This window comes from Carcharhinus amblyrhynchos, chromosome 1, assembly GCF_965287045.1.
Source record: "Carcharhinus amblyrhynchos chromosome 1, sCarAmb.v2.hapA, whole genome shotgun sequence".
In the NCBI taxonomy this organism is placed as follows: domain Eukaryota; kingdom Metazoa; phylum Chordata; class Chondrichthyes; order Carcharhiniformes; family Carcharhinidae; genus Carcharhinus; species Carcharhinus amblyrhynchos.
This window is the reverse complement of record NC_137324.1, coordinates 56,436,535-56,460,264: the sequence shown is the minus strand read 5'-3', so window position 1 is coordinate 56,460,264 and position 23,730 is coordinate 56,436,535. Positions and strand designations below refer to the sequence as shown.

The window sequence follows — 23,730 nt, the reverse complement described above, 5'->3', positions numbered from 1 at the left end:
GTGCATTCAGATAAAGTGTCTTTATCCAAGCCTTTATCTGGACCCTATTTGAAGGAACACTACCAACCTTTCTCATGCCCCCTACTCCCTTTATTATTGGGACATCCTTGACCGCTTCCCGTACCTGTACCCTCTCTTTTACTTTAGACACTGTAATTTCACCTACCCTTGCACCCTCCCCCCCCCACAATTAGTTTAAAGCCCTATCTACAGTCCTAGTTATACAATTCACCAGGACTCTGGTACCAGCACGGTTCAGACCAACACCATCCCATCCGAACAGGTCCCACCTGCCCCAATTCTGGTGCCAATGACCCATAAATTCAAAACCATTCCTCCCACACCAATCCCTGAGCCACACATTCATCTCTTTAATCCTAAAGAGACTAATGACACAAAGATGGTGACACAAATGCTACTTGCCACTGATAAGTCGGAGCCTAAATAAGAACATAAGAACATAAGTAGTAGGAGCAGGAGTAGGCCATCTAGCCCTTTGAGCCTGTCCCGCCATTCAATAAGATCATGGCTGATCTGAAGTGGCTCAGTTCCACTTTCCCGCTTTCTCCCCATAACCATTAATTCCCTTGCCTACCAAAAACCTATCTACCCGTGACTTAAATATATTTAACGAGGTAGCCTCCATCACTTCAACGGGCAGAGAATTCCAGAGATTCACCACCCTTTGAGTGAAGAAGTTCCTCCTCAACTCCATTCTAAACTGCCCCCCCCCCCCCCTTGTCTTGAGGCTATGCCCCCTAGTCCTGCTGTCCTTTCTGAGCAGGAAGAATCTCTCTACCTCTACCCTATCCTTCATTATCTTATACGTCTCTATAAGATCCCCCCCTCATCCTTCTAAACTCCAACAAGTACAGACCCAGTCTATTTAGTCTCTCTTCATAGTCCAACCCCCTCATCTCCAGTTTTCCAGGTTAATTTTGTTTATTTTCTATTCATTCGTGGGACACAGATGTCGCTGGTTGGCCGACATTTATTGCCATCCCGAGTTGCGCTTGAAACTGAGTGGCTTGCTAGGCCATTTCAGAGGTTGGTTGACAGTCAACCACATGACTGTAGCTCTGGAGTCACATGCAGGCAGACCAGGTAAGGACACAAAATTTACTTCCCTAAAGGCCATTAATGAACCAGGTGGGTTTCTCCGACAATTGACAATGGTTTCATGGTTATCAGTAGATTCTTAATTTCAGATATACTTATAATGCTTAGTAATAATATCAGTGAGGATCAGAACAATCTTCATGATCCAAACCTCAATTTATTTTTTTTTTTAATCCTTCCTCATTCCTGTAATTAAGGGTTGCTCAGGCAACAACCCATGATTATATGTGGTCTGCAAATCCTGACAACCTGTTCCACGAGTGGCAGCCCATCATTACCTACTGCTACTTCTCTTACCTTCACTGATTTGTCTGTTTCAACTTCATAAGCCTGGAGGTTTGGAAAGGTCTATCCTGAGACAGATGCTTCACTGGTTAGTAAACCTGAGATCAGAGCATCACGATATTTTAGTCTGCAAACATCTTGAATTCAATATACTAACAGGAACATGAGTTGAATTTCATATGTGGCCCACAAGATTCCATGGTATGCATCAAAGCAATTAAGAGGACAAGATCGAACAGTCCTGACCTTTGTCTTTAGAGTTATTGCTGGCCGAAGGTTAAATAAGTGTGAAAATGTTGAATGGAGCCTTACTAATGTTTTAAGACATCAACATCTTTTTCTTGGTGTTATGGATCTGCATATAGTACTAGCCTTTACATTTCTCATAACTGACATGACAATGTTCCTCAACTGTTCAAAAACAATCTTTCCTTGCTGCATTGTTTTTGATTTATATAGTCTTCACTCAGTTGTTATACTTTTCACATTAACTGCCATTTCACTCTACAGCTCCTAGTATTAAATGTTCTTTGAAAATTAACTTTGAATTTGCTAAGTCCATCTTGATGTCAGAACTTTTTTTTACATTCCTCTGAACATCCTTCTTTCTCACTAAGCCGGTATCATCCTGAATGTAGGTGCCCCATTAATCAATGATGCCCAATTAAAATGTATATAGTGAATACTACTCATTTTCTATTCAACTAGTTAACCAATTTATAACAGAACTGCTGTCCTCTATGTCAAAAAAATTGTTACACTGAATATGGATGTCAAAAAAAAAATGAATGTAGCGATGAAACATAGCAACTGATCCATACTGCACAATGGTAGAGATGTGTGGGTTGCACAGTGAAAATTATATATCCCTAATGATTGCTAACAATGAAAAGTACAAGCATCCACCTACATCAAATGTTAGAACGCCAGGCAGTGTGGAAAAATGAATGTCAGCCACTGGTATTTATATTCAGAAATGTAAATACAAGAGTGATAAGCAGTAATTTATTCCTTACGCTTTCTGCAGTTTCTTGCACTTGACACCTTTCTAGGTTATGCCAAGGTTTAGAAATAGATTTTCTGCAAAGAAAAGTGGGAATGTAGCTGGTAATTTTGCCTGCACAACTTGCTTTCTTCCAATTATTTTTACAGATTCTTCCAATTAAAGTCTTTGTAGTATCATATACTCAGAATTTTTTTTTTTCAAATCCTGCTTTCCAGCTTTACTATAAGATTCAGCATTTGCTCTTCTGAAATCTTTTTTGTATATTTAATTCTGGCCTTGGTTTTAATATATGTCAAATCTAACAAAATTGTTAGAAGGCAAGTTCTAGTTCACATCAATAATGTGTATTGATATAATAATTTTAATGAAAAAAATTCTAAGACATTTCATTGAACAAAAAAAATGTGCTTTGGGATTGGTCAGATCTGTTGGTGCACTAAACACCTTTCATAATTTAGATGTTTGGGCTACTTAGCGCAATCAAAGCTTATGTTTAAGCCTCATAAGCAGCATGGTCACAGCAGTTAGATTTGAATTTCAATCCATCTTGGACGCAGTTGCAAATTATGCCAGGATAAAGAGTGCAGAAAGAAAAGGAAAATTTATTTTCAAGAAGATAGGCGTGCAGAACAGCGAACCAAGAAAACATTTTTTATACATCTTTATCCCAGTACAGAAAGTGCAAAATGGTTGGAGCTGCCAACTTTCCGATGAGATATTGAACCAAGATCCATTATTCTTTGCTGAGAACAAAAAGATCTCAAAGCATTATTCAATAAGAAATAGGCATGTTCTCCAGGTAAATATTTATCCTTCAACCAACAACACTAGAACAAATTATCTGATAATTTATTGCTATGAAACATTTTTATAGCAACATATACTGTTATATATTTGGACGTACTTCATATGGATGTCGGACATTTGGGATACCCTACGGTCATGAAACGCAGAATATTTTACTTCTATGTAAACATCACTGGTAGGCCAGAATTCATTATCTGTGACTAATTGATCTTGAGCGGAGGTAGTGATCTGCTGCAATCAAAATAGTCCCTTTAAAGGAAGGAGTTCCAGGATTTTGACCCAGCAATAGTTAAAGGACAATGATTAGTTCCAAGGCAAGATGGTGTGTGCCTTACAGGGGAACTTGCAAATGGTGGTTTTCCCATGTGCCTGATGCCCTTGTTCTTTTGGGTGATGGAAGTCACAGGTTTGGATGGCACTGATGAATGAGTCATGGCAAATTGCTGCAATGCATCTTATGCATATGCTGCTATTGTGCATTGGTGGAGGAAGTGAATGTCTGAGGTGGTGGATGGGGTGCCAATCAAGCAGACTGTCGCATCTTGGAAAATGTTTTCAGTGCTGATGGAGCTACGCTGATGGACAGCATTTCTTCACACTCCTGATTTGTGTCTTGTAGATGGTATATAGGGTGTCAGAGGCTGAGTTACTCACTAAAAAATTTCCAACCTCTGACCTCAGGATTTATATGGCTGGTCCAGTTAACTTTCTGGTCAATGGTAATGCCCAGGACATTGATGGTGAGGTATTCAGTAATGGTAATGCTATTGAATGTCAAGGAGAGATGGTTAAGATTCTTGTTGGAGATGGTCATTGCTTGGTACTTGTGTGGTGTGACTTTTACTACAAGCTTTTTCTATACATGTCTCCAGTTCATGTTTTACAAGTTCTCCTTTTTCTCACGCTGCTTGTATCACTTAACAGTTTCAAAATCTGTTGTCTGCCTACGCATTGTCTGAACAATTGGACTCAGCAATTCATTTTCATTATACCCTGTTATATACGAATGTAAGAGGAGAAGTAGGCCATTTGGCCTCTCCAGCCTGCTCTGCCATTCAATAAGATCATGGCTGATCTGATTGTGGCCTCAACTCCACTTTCTTGCATATCTCCAATACCCTTTGACTTCCTTGTTAGTCAAGAATCTATCTACCCCGACTTTAAAAATATTCAATGACCCTATCTATACCACTCTCCGGGGCAAAGTGTTCCACAGACTCATGAACGCCCCAGAAAAAATTGTCCTCGTTTCCGTCTTAAATGGGAGGACTCGTCTTTAAACCATGTTCCATAATTCTAGTCTCTGCCACAGGTAGAAACCATTCAGCATCCACCTTATCAAGTCCCCTCTGGATCTTGGGATTCAATAAGACTCATTCGAGATTCTATCCAATTGGGTTATAGTGCAGAAGGAGGCCATTCGGCCATTCAAGGAGGTCATTCAAGCCTGCCCCAATAACAGTGGTCTGGAGTTGAATGGCTCTGACAAAGCCCAATTGGAACATAAATGAACAGATTATTAGTGTGTAAATACTACTTGATAGCACTGTCAATACCATCTTTTATCATTTTAATGATGATCAAGGATACACTGATGGGGCAGTAATTAGCCTGATAGGATATGGCCTTTTTTTGGACAGGACATATCTGGGCAATGTTCCAAATTGTCAGGTAGATGTCACTGTTGTAGCTGCTTGGCTAGGGGTGTGAGTAGTTTTAGAGATTAAGTCTTCAATATTATTGTTAGGATGTTCTCAGGGCCTTAGCCTTCATTATATCCATCCATTTCTTGGTATCACAGAGTGAATTAAATTGGCTGAACACTGGAATATACAATGTTGGGTCCTCAGGAGGAGGCTGAAATGGATCATCCATCCCTAGCCAATGATTATTCTAAATGTTTAAGCCTCATCTTTTGCGCTGGCATGCTAGGCTCCCACATCACTGAGGTTCAGATAATCGAGGTGCCGGCTCCTTTATTAATTGCTAAACCATCCACTACCACTCATGGGGGAGCACAGGGATTAGCACTGCTACCTCAGTGCCAGGGACCTGCGTTCAGTTTCAGCCTTGGGTGACAGTCATTGTGGTGTTTGTACATTCTCCCAATGTTTGCGCAAGTTTACTCCGGTTTTCTCCCACAATGCAAAAATGTGCAGGTTAGATAGATTGTCCATGGTAAAAATTGCCCCTTAATGTACCAAGATGTGTAGGTTAGATGGATAAACCGTGGGAAATGGGTAGGGTTATGAGGATAGAGCAGGCGAGACAGCCTGGGTAAGATATTCTGTCAGAGAGACAGTGCAAACTCAATGGGCCAAATGGCTCTTCTGCACTGTTCAGATTCTATGTCTGGATGTAGCAGGACAATAATGCTTTGATCAGAGCTATTGGTCATAGGATTGCTTAACATATCTAATAACATATGTCTATAACATGTTGTTTTAAATTGGAATCTAGATATGCCTGGTGCTGTTCCTTGCACATACTCCTAATTAAACCAGGATTAGCTTTCAGGTTCAACGGTATTCCAATGAGAGGAGGGGGAATATGCCAGGCCATGAAATTATAGATTGTGATGGAATACAGATGTGCAGCTAACGATGGCCACAATGACAGAGGGGTTTTTAATGACAAATTGGTCATCATTGTTACTGAAATTAGCTTTTTATTCTTGATTTATTTATTAAGTACATTTAAATTCTTCTAATCTGCAGTGGTGGGATCTAAACTCATGCCTCTGGAACATTAATCCAGGCCTCTGGATTACACAATCATCCAAACATTCCCACCCACTCGATCTGGGTCCTTTCTAATTTTATACACTTCAATTATATTTTCTCTCATCCTTATCTGTTCTTAAAAAAAACTTCATTAATATAGTACTTTTCATGAGAGAAGGAGTTTAAAGCCAATTAAGTACTTCTGAAGTATAGTCATTGTTGTAATATAGAAAACACAGCAGCCAAATTGCTGTTCTTGTGATATCGATTGTGGGATACTTATTGGCAGAATATCAGGGATAACTTCCTAGCTCTTCATCAAAATAGTGCCATGGGATCTTTGAATCCATCAAGCAGGTACCCGATTTAATGTTTCATTCAAAGACAGCACCTCTAATAGTGCAGCACTCCCTCAGTATTGTACTGAAATGTCAACGTTGATTTTTGTGGTCAAGCCCTGGAGTGGATTTGAACCTGGAACCTTCTCATTCAAAGGTGGCAACAAATTGAATCTCAATTGATACTCAAATAGTGTTCCCCTATTAAAAATGTTAACAAAAGACATTGCTACTTGAATCAAAGCATTTTTCTGACGCATAGCAAAACCAACATGAAAATTGCCTTCTGATTACTAATTCTTTTCCAAGTAGGTATTTCTGAGATAGCTAGGGAATTTTAATTGTAATTTTGCATATTGCAATTTTCTTCCATAATCTGCAACAGCTGACAAAATACAACGTTATTTAGGAAGTCAGGGGTTAAAATATTAATCTTTGAAATCTAGCAATATTATTGTATCTTAGGCATGTATTATGATGTAAACTGAAATACGCTTTCTGATCAACTAAACACCCATGTTCATGTGGCAAGTAATGCCAGGGCAGGGAGGGGCACAACAAAATGTAGAAATGCAGAGAACATTGGGAATTCAATAGCCTGAGGGATAAAAAGATGGTTCAGCATCACTGATCTGAGTTACAATGGGATATTAACTCCCTGTTGTACCTGATATTTCAGAACCGGTACAAACCACTTTGCCAGTGATGGGGTGCCTCCACAAATCGTGGTTCACATTGAAACCAAACAGAAGGAAAGAGCTAGGTCCTGCAATCAGAGTTTCAAGAGTAAAGAAGAGTAGATTCGCAAAAGATGGTAATATCTTGATTACCCCCAAGTTCACATGTCAGTAAGTAAAAGCGCGCCAAGAGTAAGCAGGTTAACATGTGGCTAGAGAAATCGCGCAGAAAGGCAACCTCATGTTCCACAGGCAGAGATCCTGCAGGCGATTCTCCCAAAAATGCTGAATTGGAGGAAAACTGTTCTAAATTCTGACTGTTCAGACAGCTCAGCTTCTCACCTGAATCTCTGCACTCTGTGCACTGAAGAGGTCCCAGTCACGAATATCATTAAAAAACTAGTGGCGCTGGTCCTATTTGCGCTGGAGTTTGACAGTTCTGGAGATCTGCCATTGCGCAGTGGTCAACCTCCTGTTTGCTGGCCAACTCGGGACCCCCGCAGTGCTGCCCCGCCAGCAACCCCCCAAATGCAGCCCCCACAGCAATTCCCTAACCCCTCTCCACACACCTGATGAAGGAACAGTGTTTCCGAAAGTTTGTGGGTTTACTTGCAAATGAACTGGTTGGAGTTTAACCTGGTGTTGTGAGATATTTTTTACTGGTATTTACCCCACTCCAATGCCAGCATCTCCACATCATGCTTTCACCCACGCCCAGAGCACCCTGGTGCCCAGGCCCCAACCCCCAACATGATGATCCCCCCCCCACCTGACGACCCCTCCCCGGGGTCTGACCCCCCCCAACCCGGAGATAGCGCCCCCCCACCCCCAGCCTAATTGTTGCCTTCCCTCAATCCCAATGCAGAGTGGTAGCGGGACCCCCCCACCCTCAACAATCGCACCTTGGCCCCACCCACAGTAGGCCTCACCCATTTTGCATTGCCTGATGCCCACTGCACAGTGCCAAGGTGCACCCTGGGCACGGGCACTTTGTCCTTTGGGCAGTGCTGGGGGCACAGGCTAGCACTGGCAGGCCCATGCCTAGGGGCACCACCACCCCTGCTGCCTGACCACCTGGGGGACCCTGACTGCTCCCTCCTTCATTCCGGTGACGTCTCCTGCTAGTTCTCTGAACGTGGGGGACTAGTCTGAACCCCACCAGAATGAAGTACTCCTGGCGGGGTGGGAGATTCAATTGAGACCTGAAAGGTCCCGATAGTTAACAAATATACATATTTGAAATACATGCAGAAAAAAAAGATTTAAATGACTTACCTGCCTTCCCGCCGGTTTGAAACTTGTACATCTGATGTACTAAGTGTAATTTTACAAGATGTAAATTTTAAATTTAAATTTAAACCGTTCACCGGCTCCAAGAGATACACGTGCATTCCTGGCGCATGTGCAAATCCCTGTTCAAGGCCAAGACACATGTCCCTCACCACAATCCCACCAGAAAACTTGCGAGTCACAAGGGAAGAGTCACGGCCTCTATTTGTGTGGCAGTGAGACCTGTACAAGGCAGATGGGTTGAATTTTAATAGGGGTGGGACTTTTGCCCATTCAGGAAGTTAACTGGTGCTGCTGAAGCGGGTTGAAAGAAATTTGGCAGTAGAGGATGGTACCAGATGAAGCAATATCAAATAATCATATAGCCCCAAAGAAATGCATTTAGCCCATCATATTTCTGCTTTAGTTGAGCTATGCAATTAATCCCATTCTCCTGTTCTTTCCCCATAACCATAGTAGTTTTTTCTCGAGTATCTATACAATTTTCTTTTGAATGTTATTGGTAAATGTACTTCCACCAGTCTTTCAGGCAGTGTAATCCAGATCACAACCTACTGCGTGAAAAAAAAATCCCTTCTTCAACCCATCACCTGAAATCGATGTTCTCTTGACAACTGAGCATTCTGCCACAGGAAACAATTTCTTCTTATTTACTGTACCAAAAATGGTTCATGATTTTGAACATGTCAAAGGAGATAATTTTTGTAAAGATCACATAGGATTCTTATATGTGATATCCACCTGCTGTATTATTCAAATGCCTTAAAGCCAACATTGATGCCATATGTATTAATGAAATCACATCATTCAAGTTACAAATGTTTTTTTTAAACCAACTTAACTTTTTAAAGCAGTTACTTTAGAATATTTAGCAAAGAGTTCGAACTTAAATTTGTTGAGAAATAAACCATTGTCCAAAAAATTGAAGTTGATCATTGTCGGTGTTCGTTATTGCATGCACTAGGGCACAATTCTGAAATCCACAAGGCAACAGTATACACGTAAAACCAAAATTACAATTTCTCTAGGTTTTTATTATAACCAGCAAGAACATGGGACAGGAGTTTCCAGCCCTTCTCACCAGTAGTCCCTCCACCACAGGTTTTCTGGCAATGGAACAGGCAAGCCATGCACATCGGTCTAAACATCAGCTGGACCGGTAGATCCCATCAGTGGCCAATGCTGAGCCATGTCCGTTACCAGAAAACCTGCTGTGATGAGGTGGAAAATCCTAGCCGTTGTGTTCTTTCATACAGAAAATCATTTTTGTCCAACCACACTTGATTCAGGCAATGCAGTCAGGGTAATGAATTTACCTTGGAATCATTAAAGCACTGAAGGGGGCCATTCAGCAAATAATGACTAATTCAGCTCTCTAATGAGTATTATGACTTGGTATCATTCACCTGCCTTTTCTCTATACCCCTATACATTGTTTCTATTCAAGTAAATTCTAATGCCCTTCTCAGTGTCTTGATTAAGCCTGCCTCCACCACACATAGAACATGGAACATAGAACACCACAGCACAAACAGGCCCTTCGGTGCTCATGTTGCGCCGATCAAATCCCCACCTACCAGGCCTATCTATAACTCTCAATCCCATTAAATCCCATGTACTCATCCAGAAGTCTTTTAAAAGACCCCAACGAGTTCACCTCCACCACCACCGATGGCAGCCGATTCCACTCACCCACCATCCTCTGAGTGAAAAACTTACCCCTGACATTTCTGCCGTACCTACTCCCCAGCACCTTAAACCTGTGTCCTCTCGTAGCGACCATTTCAGCCCTGGGACATAGTCTCTGAGAATCCACCCGATCTATATCTCTCAACATCTTATAAACCTCTATCAGGTAGCCTCTCATAAGAACATAAGAAATAGGAGCAGGAGTAGGCCATCTAGCCCTTCCAGCCTGCCTCGCCATTCAGTAAGATCATGGCTGATCTGGAGTGGATCAGTTCCACTTTTCCGCTTTCTCCCCATAACCCTTAATTCCCTTGTCTATCAAAAACCTATCTATCCGTGACTTAAATATATCTAGCGAGGTGGCCTCCACCACTTCAACGGGCAGAGAATTCCAGAGATTCACCACCCTTTGAGTGAAGAAGTTCCTCCTCAACTCCGGTCTAAACTGCCCTCCACTTATCTTGAGGCTGTGCCCTCTAGTCCTGCTATCCTTTCTAAGCGGGAAAAATCTCTCTACCTTCATCTCTCCACTCTACTCTACTCTCTCTCTCTCTCTACTCTCATTCTTCGTCTCTCCAGGGAGAAAAGACCGAGCTCCCTCAACCTATCCTCATAAGGCATGCCACCCAATCCAGGCCACATCCTCATAAATCTCCTCTGCACCCTTTCAATAGCTTCCACATCTTTCTTGTACAGGCAAGGAATTCCAGACACAAACTACTCATAGAATCATGGAGTTTTACAGAAGAGGCCTTTTGATTCTTCGTGTCTGCGCCAGCCATCAAGTACCTATCTATTCTAATTCCATTTCTAGTACTTGGTCTGTAGCCTTGTATGCTATGCCATTTAAACTGACCAGCTAAAGGTTTCTTAAAAGTTGTGAGAGTTCCCACTTCTATCACCCAGATTCCCACCACCCTTTGGATAAAAAAGTTTTTCCTCAAATATCCTCTTGCTCCTTACATTAAATCTATGCCCCCTGGTTAGTCTCACATCACATTTGCTTCTTTTGCAACTCACTTTCAATCTGTGCTGTGCCCTCTCATTCTCAATTTTGTTACGAGTGGGAACAGTTTTTCCCTCTCTACTCTGTTTAGCCCCCTCGTGATTTTGAGCATCTTGATCAAATCTCTTTTTAGACTTCTCCTCTCCAAGGAGAACAATCCCAACCTCTCCAAACTATCATAACTGAAGTTTCTCATCACTGTAATCATTCATGTAAACCTTTTCTACACTGTCTCCAATGCACTCCTATCCTTCCTACAGTTTGGTACCTAGAACTATACACAATACTCCAACTGAAGGTCAAACTAATGTCTTGTATAACTCGAGCACAATTGCCACACTTTTGTACTCTATGCCTCTATTAAAGCCTGGGATGCAATCCATTTTATTAAATGCTGGTTCCACCTGCCCTGTCACCATCAATGAACTATGCAAATACATCCAGGTCCATTTGCTCCTTCATCTCCTAATATTACCCCTTCTTTCCATGTCCATGTTCTTCCTACCAAAACACATCACCCCAAATTTCTCTGCATTGAATTTCATCAGCCATCTACCTGCCCACTCCACCACTTAGGTGACATCGATATCACATAAATCAGGATGTGCAATTTGAAGAGGCAAGGTGTACTATGTCTTTTCTACTCATATGACATGCTACACCTGCAATAAGATTCCAAGCAATAACAGCTTAAACCGATCAAATCAAAGCTAGTATATCAAATAGGCATGCAGCCCTTGAAGGTAACTGCTTTAACATTTTTTAAACTGGTGAAATTAAATCTAATTTGGTTCAATAAAATAAGACCAATCAAGCTCGAATGTTCAATCCTGAAATTGTTTTTTCCCTTTTCTGAACCAGAAGTCTACCTATCCTGAAATAGAATAAATATAGATATCCTAGAAATTCATAAGTGTATAAGATAGTAACTTTGGTACTTTTTATGCTTTCAAGCACTTTGAGATAGTCTGAGGTAATGAGATGCGTTTTATTAATGGAAGTCTTTCTTTCAGTTCCCAGCAGATTTTGGCTTTTGTATCAGAGCTATTTTCAGAATCAAAATATATTAAAATACTGATGGTAGCATTATTTCCATAAAATGGAATTCATACCATGAAGGTTACAGAAGTTTTATTAACATAAGAACATAAGAAATAGGAGCAGGAGTAGGCCATCTAGCCCTTCGAGCCTGCCCCGCCATTCAATAAGATCATGGCTGATCTGTCGTGGCTCAGTTCCACATTCCCGCCCTCTCCCCATAACCCTTAATCCCCTCTCTTATCAAAAACCTATCAACCCGCGTCTTAAAAATATTTAGCGAGGTAGCCTCCACCACTTCGACGGGCAGAGAATTCCAGAGATTCACCACCCTTTGAGTGAAGAAGTTCTTCCTCAACTCTGTTCTAAACCGCCCCCCCTTTATCTTGAGGCTGTGCCCTCTAGTCCTACTGTCCTTTCTGAGCAGGAAGAGTCTCTCCACCTCTATCCTATCCATCCCATTCGTCATCTTATATGTCTCAATGAGATCTCCCCTCATTCTTCTAAACTCTAACGAGTACAAGCCTAATTTATTCAGCCTCTCCTCGTAGCTCAACCCCCTCAACTCCAGCATCAGCCTAGTAAACCTCCTCTGCACTCCCTCCAAGGCCAAAATATCCTTGCATAAGTACGGCGCCCAAAACTGCACACAGTACTCCAGCTGCGGCCTCACCAATGCCCTATACAGCCGCAGCAAGACCTCCCTACTTTTATATTCAATCCCCCTCGCTATGAAGGCCAGCATCCCATTCGCCTTCCTGACCACCTGCTGCACCTGCAAGCTGGGTTTTTGCGACTCATGCACAAGGACCCCGAGGTCCCTCTGCACCGTCGCCTGCTGCAGTTTTTCGCCACGCAAGTAATAATCCTTCCTACCATTATTCCTACCAAAGTGGACCACCTCACACTTGCCAACATTAAATTCCATTTGTCATTTCCTGGCCCATTCGCCCAGCCTATCTAGATCCTTCTGCAGACTCTCCACACCCTCCACACAATTTGCTGTTCCACCAATCTTGGTGTCATCAGCAAATTTCGACACCATACACTCGGTTCCCTCCTCCAGATCATCTATATAAATGGTAAATAGCTGAGGCCCCAGCACCGACCCCTGGGGCACTCCACTAGTCACCATCCACTAATCCGAATAGCACCCATTGACCCCCACTCTCTGCCTCCTATTTGACAACCAATCCTCTATCCACGCTAACACCCTACACCCAACTCCATGTCCCCTGACTTTCTGCAATAACCTCTTGTGAGGTACCTTGTCAAACGCCTTCTGAAAATCAAGAAAGACCACATCTACCGGCTCTCCTCTATCCACCGCCCTAGACACATCCTCATAGAACTCCAATAAATTTGTCAGACACGACTTCCCTTTAACGAAACCGTGCTGCATCTGCTCTATCAAGCAATTCCTCTCAAGATGCCTCGTTATTTCCTCCTTAATGACGGATGCTAACATTTTACCTACAACAGACGTTAAACTAACCGGCCTATAATTCCCTGCCTTTTGCCTGGCACCCTTCTTAAACAACGGCGTAACATTAGCCGTTTTCCAATCTTCCAGCACTTCCCCGGAATCCAGCGATGTCTGGAAAATAACCACCAAGGCATAAATGCTAAACAAGGTTGGGAACTTGTGAAATAAAAATATCTTACAAAAAAAAAACAAAGGCTTAAATGCAAGTTGCTGGCACTGCATCGAGACTAGGTTATTGCATTGACTTCAATGTGTGAGATTCTGGATCCAGCTGTCTCTACTTCAAACCATTCTTAAAAATCCACAAGGGAGACCATGTGTTCAGGTCTGCATAATTATCTTAAAAAGAAATAAACTGTTCTAATCAATATTCAGAGTCAGGAAAAGAACTTAAATCTGCTAAAAGTCACTCAATTTTAGATAAAAAGCCAAAATCTCAATTGAATCTACTGGTAAAAATTTTTGATCTGTTTTCAAGCCTACTGTGCAATTAGAAACCTCACTTCACTGCTGCCATTTTCATTCCGCATTCTCCAAACATTGTTGGAACTTGACCAGTCTTGACTGAGTCTGGGAAACTATATACTGAACACATCCAGAAAAATATTGCAATCAACAAAATACTGCAGATGTTAAAACTATGGAAATAAAAACAGTAAAAGTTGAATATCTTCAACTATCAGGTAGCATCTGGGAAAACAGCAGCAGCTGTTGCTGTTATTCCATGAACGCTATTACACCATGAGCAGTTCCAGCTTTTCTCATTTATATTTTTATAAAACAACTGAGTGCCAATTTCCACCATCATTTTTGGTAACAAACTAGTGAAGACTGAAGAGCTTCAAAACATTGATCAGCATTGATTAACAGCTGCAGCTAACAATCCCGTAAATATTATTAAGTCAAAGAGAAAAAAACTTACAATTAGGCAGTGCCTTTCGCAACCACCAGACTTCCCAGCTGGGTCAAAATCCTGGATCTCCCTTCCTTATAGCACTGAAAGTGAATCTACACCACATGGCCTGCAGCAGTTTAAGAAGGTGACCCATCACCACCTTCTCAAGGATGATTAGGAATGGGCAATAAATGCTGGCCTAGTCAATGGCGCCCTCACCACACAAACAAAAAATAAGTTGTACAGGGCTTTGGAGAGACCATGCCTAGAGAACAGGGTGCAGTTTCACCTGGATTGCTGAGGAAAACATCTATGTGCTTTGGAGAAAGTACAGCAAAGCTTCAGTAATTTGGTCCCTGGGATGAAATGATTGTCCTTTGATGAAAAGTTGAGAAAACTGGTTATATATGCTAGTTTAGAAGAGTTAGAGGTGATCCCATTGAAACACACAGGAGTTTGAAGGGGCTTAAGGGCAGACAGGTAATTCCAATTGGCTGGGGCAGTGTCTTAGGAAATGCAGCTGATCATTTAGAACTGGGATGAGGAGGGATTACTTCTAGGTGCTCCATTGTTGACAATATTTACAACCTTCTGAACTGAGCATTCAGTTCAATAATTGCAGGCCATAAACTCTCCTTCATCTTAACCTGCTTTTTCAACTCAATGTGTTTACCCAAACATGTCGATCCCCTCCCCTACAGGCCATCGGTCACTTGTTCCTCAGTTTTGCTTTAACAAAGCACTGACCCTTGTCTGCAATTAACGCATTCTGTTATCTTTACGCCACAATCAACACCTCCTTTAGTCTTTAACACTGCCGTGAACATTTCCTTTATCTTGTGCCCATGACCTCTTTGTCAAATCTCCTCTGAACTTCCACATCTCCCTGGTCCTGCTTATGCCACCACCTCTCTTCAACAGTCTAAAACTCATCATATTTCTACTTCTCTTAAACTTTGAAGAAGTCATACGGACTCAAAACATTAACTCTGTTTTTCTCTCCACAGGTGCTGCCAAACGTGCTGAGTTTTCCAGCATTTTCTGTTCTTGTTTCAAACTCAAATGAGTGTTGGGTAAACCAGAGGGCTGTAATTAGAATATCAACACAAGCACATTATATAACGTGGCACTGACACAGTGGTTAGCACTGCTGCCTTACGTTGCCAAGGAACCTGGTTCGAGTCCAGGCTTGGGTGACTGTGTGGAGTTTGCATGTTCTCCCCATGTCTGCGTGGGTTTCTTCCAACATTGCAGTTTCCTCCCACAGTCCAAAGATGTGCAGGTTTGATGGATTGGACATACTAAATTGCTCCTTACTGTCCCAGGATTTGTAATTTAGGGGATTAGCAAGACAAATGCGTGGGGTTACTGGGTAGGGACGGGATTGCGTCTGCATAAGATGCTCTTTTGGACAGTCAATGCAGACTCAATGAGCTGTACTGTAGGGATTCTATGTCTTAATTATAATAAACATGCAAGGCATCTGCCAGCCATTTACTACTCATTCAAGTTTTCTGTGGCTAAAGTTAGAATTACAATAAGATAGAGTTAATTTTACTTTCTATAAGGAGGTACTGAAGGAAGTAATTCATCCAGTTAGACATAACAACATAGAAAAGACAATTTAATGTTAGCATTTGCTCCACCAGTTTAACAAAAATTTGATGTGAAAATTATTAGTGCTGGAGTCAGTCCTCAAAGACACATTTTTTTTCCAAGAATTCAATCTCACATGTCAATTTCTCCAAACCTGACCGAAAATTATTCATAGTAGGCTGCCTTAGACTATTATTCAGCAGTCATTCACTTGTACATGAGTACAACAAGAGCCATTTGCTGATGTCTATTTGGATCACCTTGAAATAGGACAGCATGGACACCTACATGACAAGCTGTCCTGGAATTTCCATCAGTTCATTCCAAATGAATAGTATCAGGTAGCTTTTGTCACCAATGGTTGGTGCAGTCGTTTTGTTTACATTTTCTTTACTTTTCCTGATACTTTTAGGAATGGTCAAATTAATTTAGTTATCCAGCTAATTATAAAAAATGCCACAATCAAAGGTTACCAATCAGCTTTGATTAGTCATGATAATTAGTAGTTGAATGAAAGAACAGTCATCCTATTTTAAAAATTTAATTAAAGGATGTGGATATCACTGGTTGCCAGCATTTGTTGCCTGTCCCTAATTAGGAGTCAACCATGTTGCTGTGGCTCTGGAGTCACAAGTATACCAGGTCAGATTAGTTAAGGATGGCAGATTTCTCTCCTAAAGGTCTTGAGTGAACTATATGAGTTTTTACAATATTCAACAACAGTTCCATGGTCATCGTTAGACTTCTAATTCCTTAAGATTTTTTTTTATTAAATTCAAATTTCACCATTTACCATGGTGTGATTTGAACCTGGATCCAGAGCCTGGGTCTCTGGCTTACTAGTCCAGTGACAACACCACCACACCACTGCCTCTCCCAACTGAATTTTAATTTCCATTAACAGAATGGAGAAAATCATCTGGGGATACTTCCTTTTAAGAAGCTGCCCCTTTTATAGGTTGTGTACCTTCTTCCTCACTCAATATATAAATACAATCTCTAGGATAGGAGCCAGAACTGATCAAAAGATGCAGAAGAAATCATTTTGAATGACGATTAAACTTCAACTAAAGAATATGACAAAAAGGCTGGTAAATTATTCTTCATTTGTTTCTCCAAGAACGTCTTTAGGCCAGCTCGGAACTTTAGCATGTCTAAGTATAATGGACTATATCAAGATAGCAGCATTGGTAAAATGCTTCTGCTTGGCTTTGCATCCATTTTCTTTGAGATTCATAAATAAAATTTAAAATGAAACAGGGAAAGCAACGATTACCTCATGTAAACGTTCTCAGTTGTCAATCATAGCAATCACAGGGCAGCAACTGGATTGCAATAATATATATTTACAGGTTCAGAGGATAGCTAAAGGCAAGATTGCTGAACCATGTACTCACTCTGTACAGTAAGAGACAAATAGGAGAAAGTTGTTCACAGACAGGCTTCTATATCTTATAATGTGTTCAAGGTTTTGGTGATGAAATCAAAAAGTATGATTACCTGGTCTACAATGGTGAATGCAGGACATGCTGATTGAATTCCCTTCTGGGAACATAGAGAGGAGTTTTAAAATTGGTTCTGCCAAGCAGAATCAGAGAAAGAGGGCAGAGGGGAAAGTAACTGTGCGCAGTTTTGGTCGCCGCACTTGCGCAAGGATATTTTGGCCTTGGAGGGAGTGCAGAGGAGGTTCACTAGGCTGATACCGGAGATGAGGGGTTGGACTATGAAGAGAGACTAAATAGACTGGGTCTGTACTCATTGGAGTTTAGAAGGATGAGGGGGGATCTTATAGAGACATTTAAGATAATGAAGGGGATGGATAGGGTACAGGTAGAGATAGAGAGATTCTTCCTGCTCAAAGGACAGCAGGACTAGAGGGCACAGCCTCAAGATGAGGGGGCGGGGCAGTTTAGAACGGAGTTGAGGAGGAACTTCTTCACTCAAAGGGTGGTGAATCTCTGGAATTCTCTGCCCATTGAAGTGGTGGAAGCTACTTCGCTAAATATATTTAAGTCACGGGTTGATAGGTTTTTGGTAGGCAAGGGAATTAAGGGTTATGGGGAGAAAGCTGGAAAGTGGAACTGAGCCACTTCAGATCAGCCATGATCTTATTGAATGGCAGGGCAGGCTCAAAGGGCTAGATGGCCTACTCCTGCTCCTACTTCTTATGTTCTTATGAACATGACAGTCATCTAAGACATTGCTGGAAAAGAGCAGGCAAGATCTCTTTCTCTCTCTCTCAGGAAGCTAAAAAGGTCTTCAAACAAGTGCAGGTTTGAATAAAGTCAACTCCAGAATTCTACACGAAACCATTTATCTTCGAACGGCCAGAGGGTTCAACTATGTATCCCTCAATGACAAGCAAAAGACTTAACTTTAATTAAAGTATAACCTCCTTACATCTGAGATCTGTGTGTCATTGCGCCATTCTTATTTTTTCTCAGGTTTAGTAACTAATGAATTTGCTCTTTGACTCAAGAAAACCTGGTTTGATTGCTTCCTTATTGGTAAATACATATATTTGCATTTGAAAAGACAATTACAGCAAAAAAATTTATAAACCATTGTTGCAACCAAATGAGGGAGCTGAATTGATTAGGAGCCAGCTTAGTCCTCACCTGGCTGTAATGTAACTATGATAATAAAAAAATCCATTCTACTTAAGTCTCAATACTTCTGTTTAATTTTACAAACTGATTATTTCTACTCAAGAGAGGAGAAAGACAGAAAGCCAAAAACTACAAGCCAGTCAGACTATCATCTAGGGTAAGTTCTTGAATCTATCATTAAACAGCAAATCGCAGGGGATTTATAAAAGATCGTATAGAGAATTAGAATATAATCAGGCAGAATCAATATGATTTTGTAAAAGGAAAATCATGTTTGACTAATTTATTTCGAGTTTGTTGAGATAGTAACAAGCAAGCTGGACAAAGGGTAACCTTTGATATGGTGAATTTGGATTTCTAAAAGACATTCGGAAGGCGCATCTAAGGTTACTTTGCAAAATAAGAGCTCAAGGTGTCGGGAGTAATAACATATTAGCGTGGATAGAAGATTCGTTCCCGATCAGGAAGCAGGGGAGGGATAAATGAATCATTTTCGGATTGGCAAGCTGTAGCTATAGGAAGGCCGTAGGGTACATTATTGGGGCTGTAACTACTTATAATTTTTGTCAATGGCTTGGATGAGAGGACTACATACATGGAACTAAATTTGTTGATGACTCAAAAGGTAGAAAGGAAACAAAGTTGTCACGGGGAAATAAAGAGTACACAAAGGGATATAGATAAGTTAAGTAAGTGGGCAAAAATTTAGTGGATGAAGTATAATTTCAATTTGTCCACTTTGGCAGAAAGAATGCAAAAGGAGTATAATATTTAAATGGAGAAAGACTGCAGAACCCTGCGGTACAGAGAGATCTAGGTGTCCTGGTACATGAATGACAAAAGTTAGTTTACAGATAGAGAGAGTGAATAGGAAGGTAAAGGAAATGTTGCCCTTTATTGCGAGGGAAATAGAATATAAAAATAGAGAAACGTTGCTACAGATGTACACTGCCTTGGTGAGACCGCATCTGGACTACCGTGTACGGTTCGGTCTCTTATTTAAGAAAGGATATCAATGCATTAGAAGCTGTGGAGAGATTCCTGGAGTTGTCTTATGAGGAAAGGTTGGCTAGGTCTTTACTGACTGGATTTCAGAAGAATGAGAGGCGATCTTACTGAAACACAAGTTCCTGAAGGGATTTGACAGGGTAGATGCTAAAAGAATGTTTCCCCTTGTAAAATGTCTGGACCTAGATCTCCCATTTAACACAGATGTGGGAAGTATTTTTTTCACTCATGGGGTTGTTAATCTATGGAATTATCTTAAGTAAAACAGATTTTTTATCATCATAGTTACATTACAACCAGGTGAAGAGTAAATTGGCTCCTAATCAATTCAGCCCCCTCATTTAGTTGCAACAATGGTTTATTAAAAAAAAAATTTTTGCTGTAATTGCCTTTTCAAAAGCAAATGCATTGGAGCAGGGTCACTGAATATTTTTAAGGTCAAGAAAGATTGATTCACATGTATTATTGGAACACAAGTTTAAGTTGAGCAGGGAAAGTTTAAGGGAGATGTGCAAGGGATGTTTTTCATGCAGAGAGTGGTGAGTGCCTGGATTGCACTGACAGAGGAGGTTGTGAAAGCAGGCACATTAGCAACATTTAAGAGGTACCTCAATGAGTACTTGAATAGGGAGGGAATTGAGAGATACAGACCAAGTAAGGGAAAAAGGTTTTTTTTTAAGCTTAGCTAGGGCTTCATGATCAGCACAGGGTTGGGGGGGCAAAGGGCCTGTTCCTGTGCTGTACTTTTCTTTGTTCTTTATAAGGGTAGGTGGTAAGGCAGAGGCCACAATCAGATCAGCCATGAACTTATCAAATGGTGAAGCAGGTTCAGTGGGCCAAATGGCCTACTCTTGCTCCTAATACATATGTCTGTATGATGGGGTTTGCCTATGAGTAAAGTTTGAGCAAGTTGGACCATACCCATTGAAGTTGAGAAGAGAGAGGTGGGGCATGATCTTAAACAGCCATTCACGTCCCGTTGCCACTGCAAGTGAGGACGGAGAATTTGGCACTCAGCAAATCTCCGTTGACTGCAGAGGAACCAGATGATCCTGCTGGTGTGAACAACTGGAAAAGTTTGCCGTAGGTACTACTGAAACTAGTAAAATCCTCAGGGAACTTAATAAGGTGGATCCTAAGGAGATGTTACCCTTCATGGGGGAGTCTAGAATGAGGGAACATTGTTTAAAAATTAGGGATCATCCATTTAAGACTGAGAGGAGCTGATTTTTTTTCCCCTCAGAGGGTAATTAGTCTGTGGAATTCTCTTCCCCAGTGAACAACAGAGGCTTGGTCACTGAACATATTTAAGGCTGAGCTAAATAGATTTTTGATTGACAGCTGAGGCAAGGGTTATGGAGGCACAGAGGTAAGTGGAGGTGAGGCTACAATCAGATCAGCAATGATCTTATCAAATAGCAGAGCAGACATGATGGGCCGAATGGCCTACTCCTATTCATAATTCTTGTGTACAGCAAACACAACATGCATGGCATTCTATTATTAATCCAATACATGAGTCTTACCTGGAGGTCCACTGAGGCTGGCTTTCTTAACTACAAGAGAAAGGTGGGGAGAAGAAAAAGAAAAACATTAACTCCAAGAAACAATTACTTCATTGTATTAGTAACATACATGTGAACGAACAAACAAAGCAGACTGTGCAATCAATCGTCACCCCTTAAAATTGATCTATTAGCTTCTCCCAAGAAAATCCGAACAACTGCATAGGCAGCACATGATTGTGTGGAAATAACTAGCTAAACTGTAATTGCAACTCTAACTAGCTGAACCTGTGGAATTCATGACCACCAGAAGCCGTTAATGCCATAACATTGAACGTATTTAAGAGGCGGCTGGACGTGGAACTTGGGGTGAATCGGGTCAAAGGTTATGGGGAAAAAGCAGGATTAGGCGATTGAGTTGGACAATCAGTCTTGATTGTAATGAATGGCAGAGCAGGCTGGAAGGGCCAGATGGATTCCTCCTTCTTCTATCTTCTACATTGCTCATCTGTTGGCAGTATTAAAGCCACAATATTGCTGCAGAAACTCAGTTGATTACAAAGGTCTGAAAGCTACACATTTTACTCCTTTTAATTCAATGTCATTTGATTCAAATTGCCTGATAATTCCATCAACCACTATAATTCCTACTTTTTATCTACACTGCTAATTTCAAATTATTGGATAATCAAAAAGATTTTTCAGCACAAAAAGATCTTCAAAATCATCAGGAACTAATTGCAATACTCTAGAACTGAACAGATCTTCTTAGCTATCTGACATTCATTGACAACCATTTTTTTCAATTTCTCCCACAAGATTATAGGCTAGCAATTTAATGAGTAGATGAGCAGGGTTTAATACGTGAAAAGTTCATTACAAAGCTCAATTGCTAAAAAAAACTTTTTTTTAAAAAAGAACAATGCAAGGTCAATTTGTACTGAGCTTTTTAGACATCTCCAATTAGTGTCTGAGCATCTAAACTATCAGTCATCTACAAAAAAAATGCACACATGACAAAATGATAAGCATGTCTGCATTCAAGTGCAATGTTCCACAAAACCTTTTATCATTTTTGAACTGAGACTAAAGGCTATGAGCTTTACATCCAAAAACATTCCAGGTTAAAAACTGCAAAAAAAATTATTACTTTTTTTTAAGGTTCACCATTCCTAAAAACATGCCTTTGTCATTTTCTTAGTGTTTGAAATTATATACAGCACAAATTTTGTGAAATTGTTCACTTGCTTGCAAGACCATGTTAAAAATAAACACTTCTTGCTCCTTTGATGAAATAATGCTTGCCAAAAGCACACAGGGTATGCTTCCACTAGATTACTGGAACCGCACATATCCAGTGCAGCCAATGGAGAGCTTATAGACTATACAGTCTGAAATCTATTAAAAGAAACAATTCCTGTACAAATTGTTTTCACTGTTCTATTTAACAATTAACTTTTCCCATTTGACCTTACTGGCATAGCATTAGCTGGACTTTCTTTGCAAGTATGTGATTAAGTACTTTGTGCACTATACCAAGATTTACTGCATGACTGATTCATTTTTATGTCTTTCCACCTTTAGTTTCTCAACTTCCCAGGGTTAAAATTATGTTGAACTGCTCACTGCAGAATCGTATATATACTCTTCATAAAATTGGCCTGTTTCATATGCATTGTGCCAAATTACCTTTTATTTGGCCATTACTCAATGCATTGCACTCTGCCACTATCACTATTATATATGCCGTAGGCAAACTATCTGCTGTTAGAATCATTATCCAACAACGCTTGTTTGACAATTACTTTTTAAAAATTATTTTTTAGATCCTAAGTTTGTTCTGTACAAATCTCTGGTGATTTTCAGCTAAAAATAAAATATGGCAGAGAAGTAAAATTCAACAAATAGGACTTGTTGCGATAACTTTCTATGGCGTATCATTCTACTGCAAGTACTATTTTGAAGCCAGGGCCTTGTCTGCTGCCAGGTAAAAAGTAACTATATTTTACTGGTATTCAGTTAAATTGACATGTTTAATAATGGTAGTGACAACTCAAAATTAACAATTTAAAGTCTGCAATTCAGTTATATTACAGTACCGTGAAGTTAAAGCTGTGCAGGGGTAACTCCATCAGCTGATCTATATCACATTTTTGCTGCCTACACTTGGTGTTCAATATAAATAGCTTTGTACGTACAGGTCATCTTAATCTGCCATACTAACACAGCAAAATGACTGCAGTAGCACCAACATTTAAACTGACTGCAGTGGTATGGCGAAGGAATTGAGGGCAAGGTAGGCAAGACATGTCCACTAATATATGAACCATAAGACATTTGCATACAGACATCTAACCAATACGCTGCTTTTTAACAATAAGACATCATAAGTGTCAGATGTAGTTTATTTTCTCCTCCACTTTCTTCATAGAGGTTGTGTACAATTTGCCACATGCCATTTGGTTATCAACAAATTTCAAAAGCTCCTTCAATTCCAAAATCCAGATTTCTTATGCATTTGGTAAATAACAATATCATAATACAGACGTGTAGAAAAACCACGTACCATATCTTTTCAATTGAGAATGTCCCTCTTATTCCTTCCATTTGCTTTCCTTCCATCAACCATCTTTCTCTCTCTCTGCCCAGCTAC

At 40.6% G+C, this 23,730-nt stretch overlaps 1 protein-coding gene across 9 annotated transcripts in view; it reads right to left on the bottom strand.

Moving 5' to 3' along the window:
• LOC145340852 (protein unc-13 homolog B-like) overlaps positions 1 to 23,730 on the bottom strand; it is a 580,250-nt gene that overhangs the window by 438,347 nt on the left and 118,173 nt on the right. For all 9 annotated transcript variants that reach the window (XM_080185311.1, XM_080185327.1, XM_080185336.1 and 6 more), the window contains exon 2: positions 21,099 to 21,128. In XM_080185311.1, coding sequence (XP_080041437.1) covers positions 21,099 to 21,128 — 30 coding nt within the window. The remainder of the gene's footprint in view (positions 1 to 21,098; positions 21,129 to 23,730) is intronic.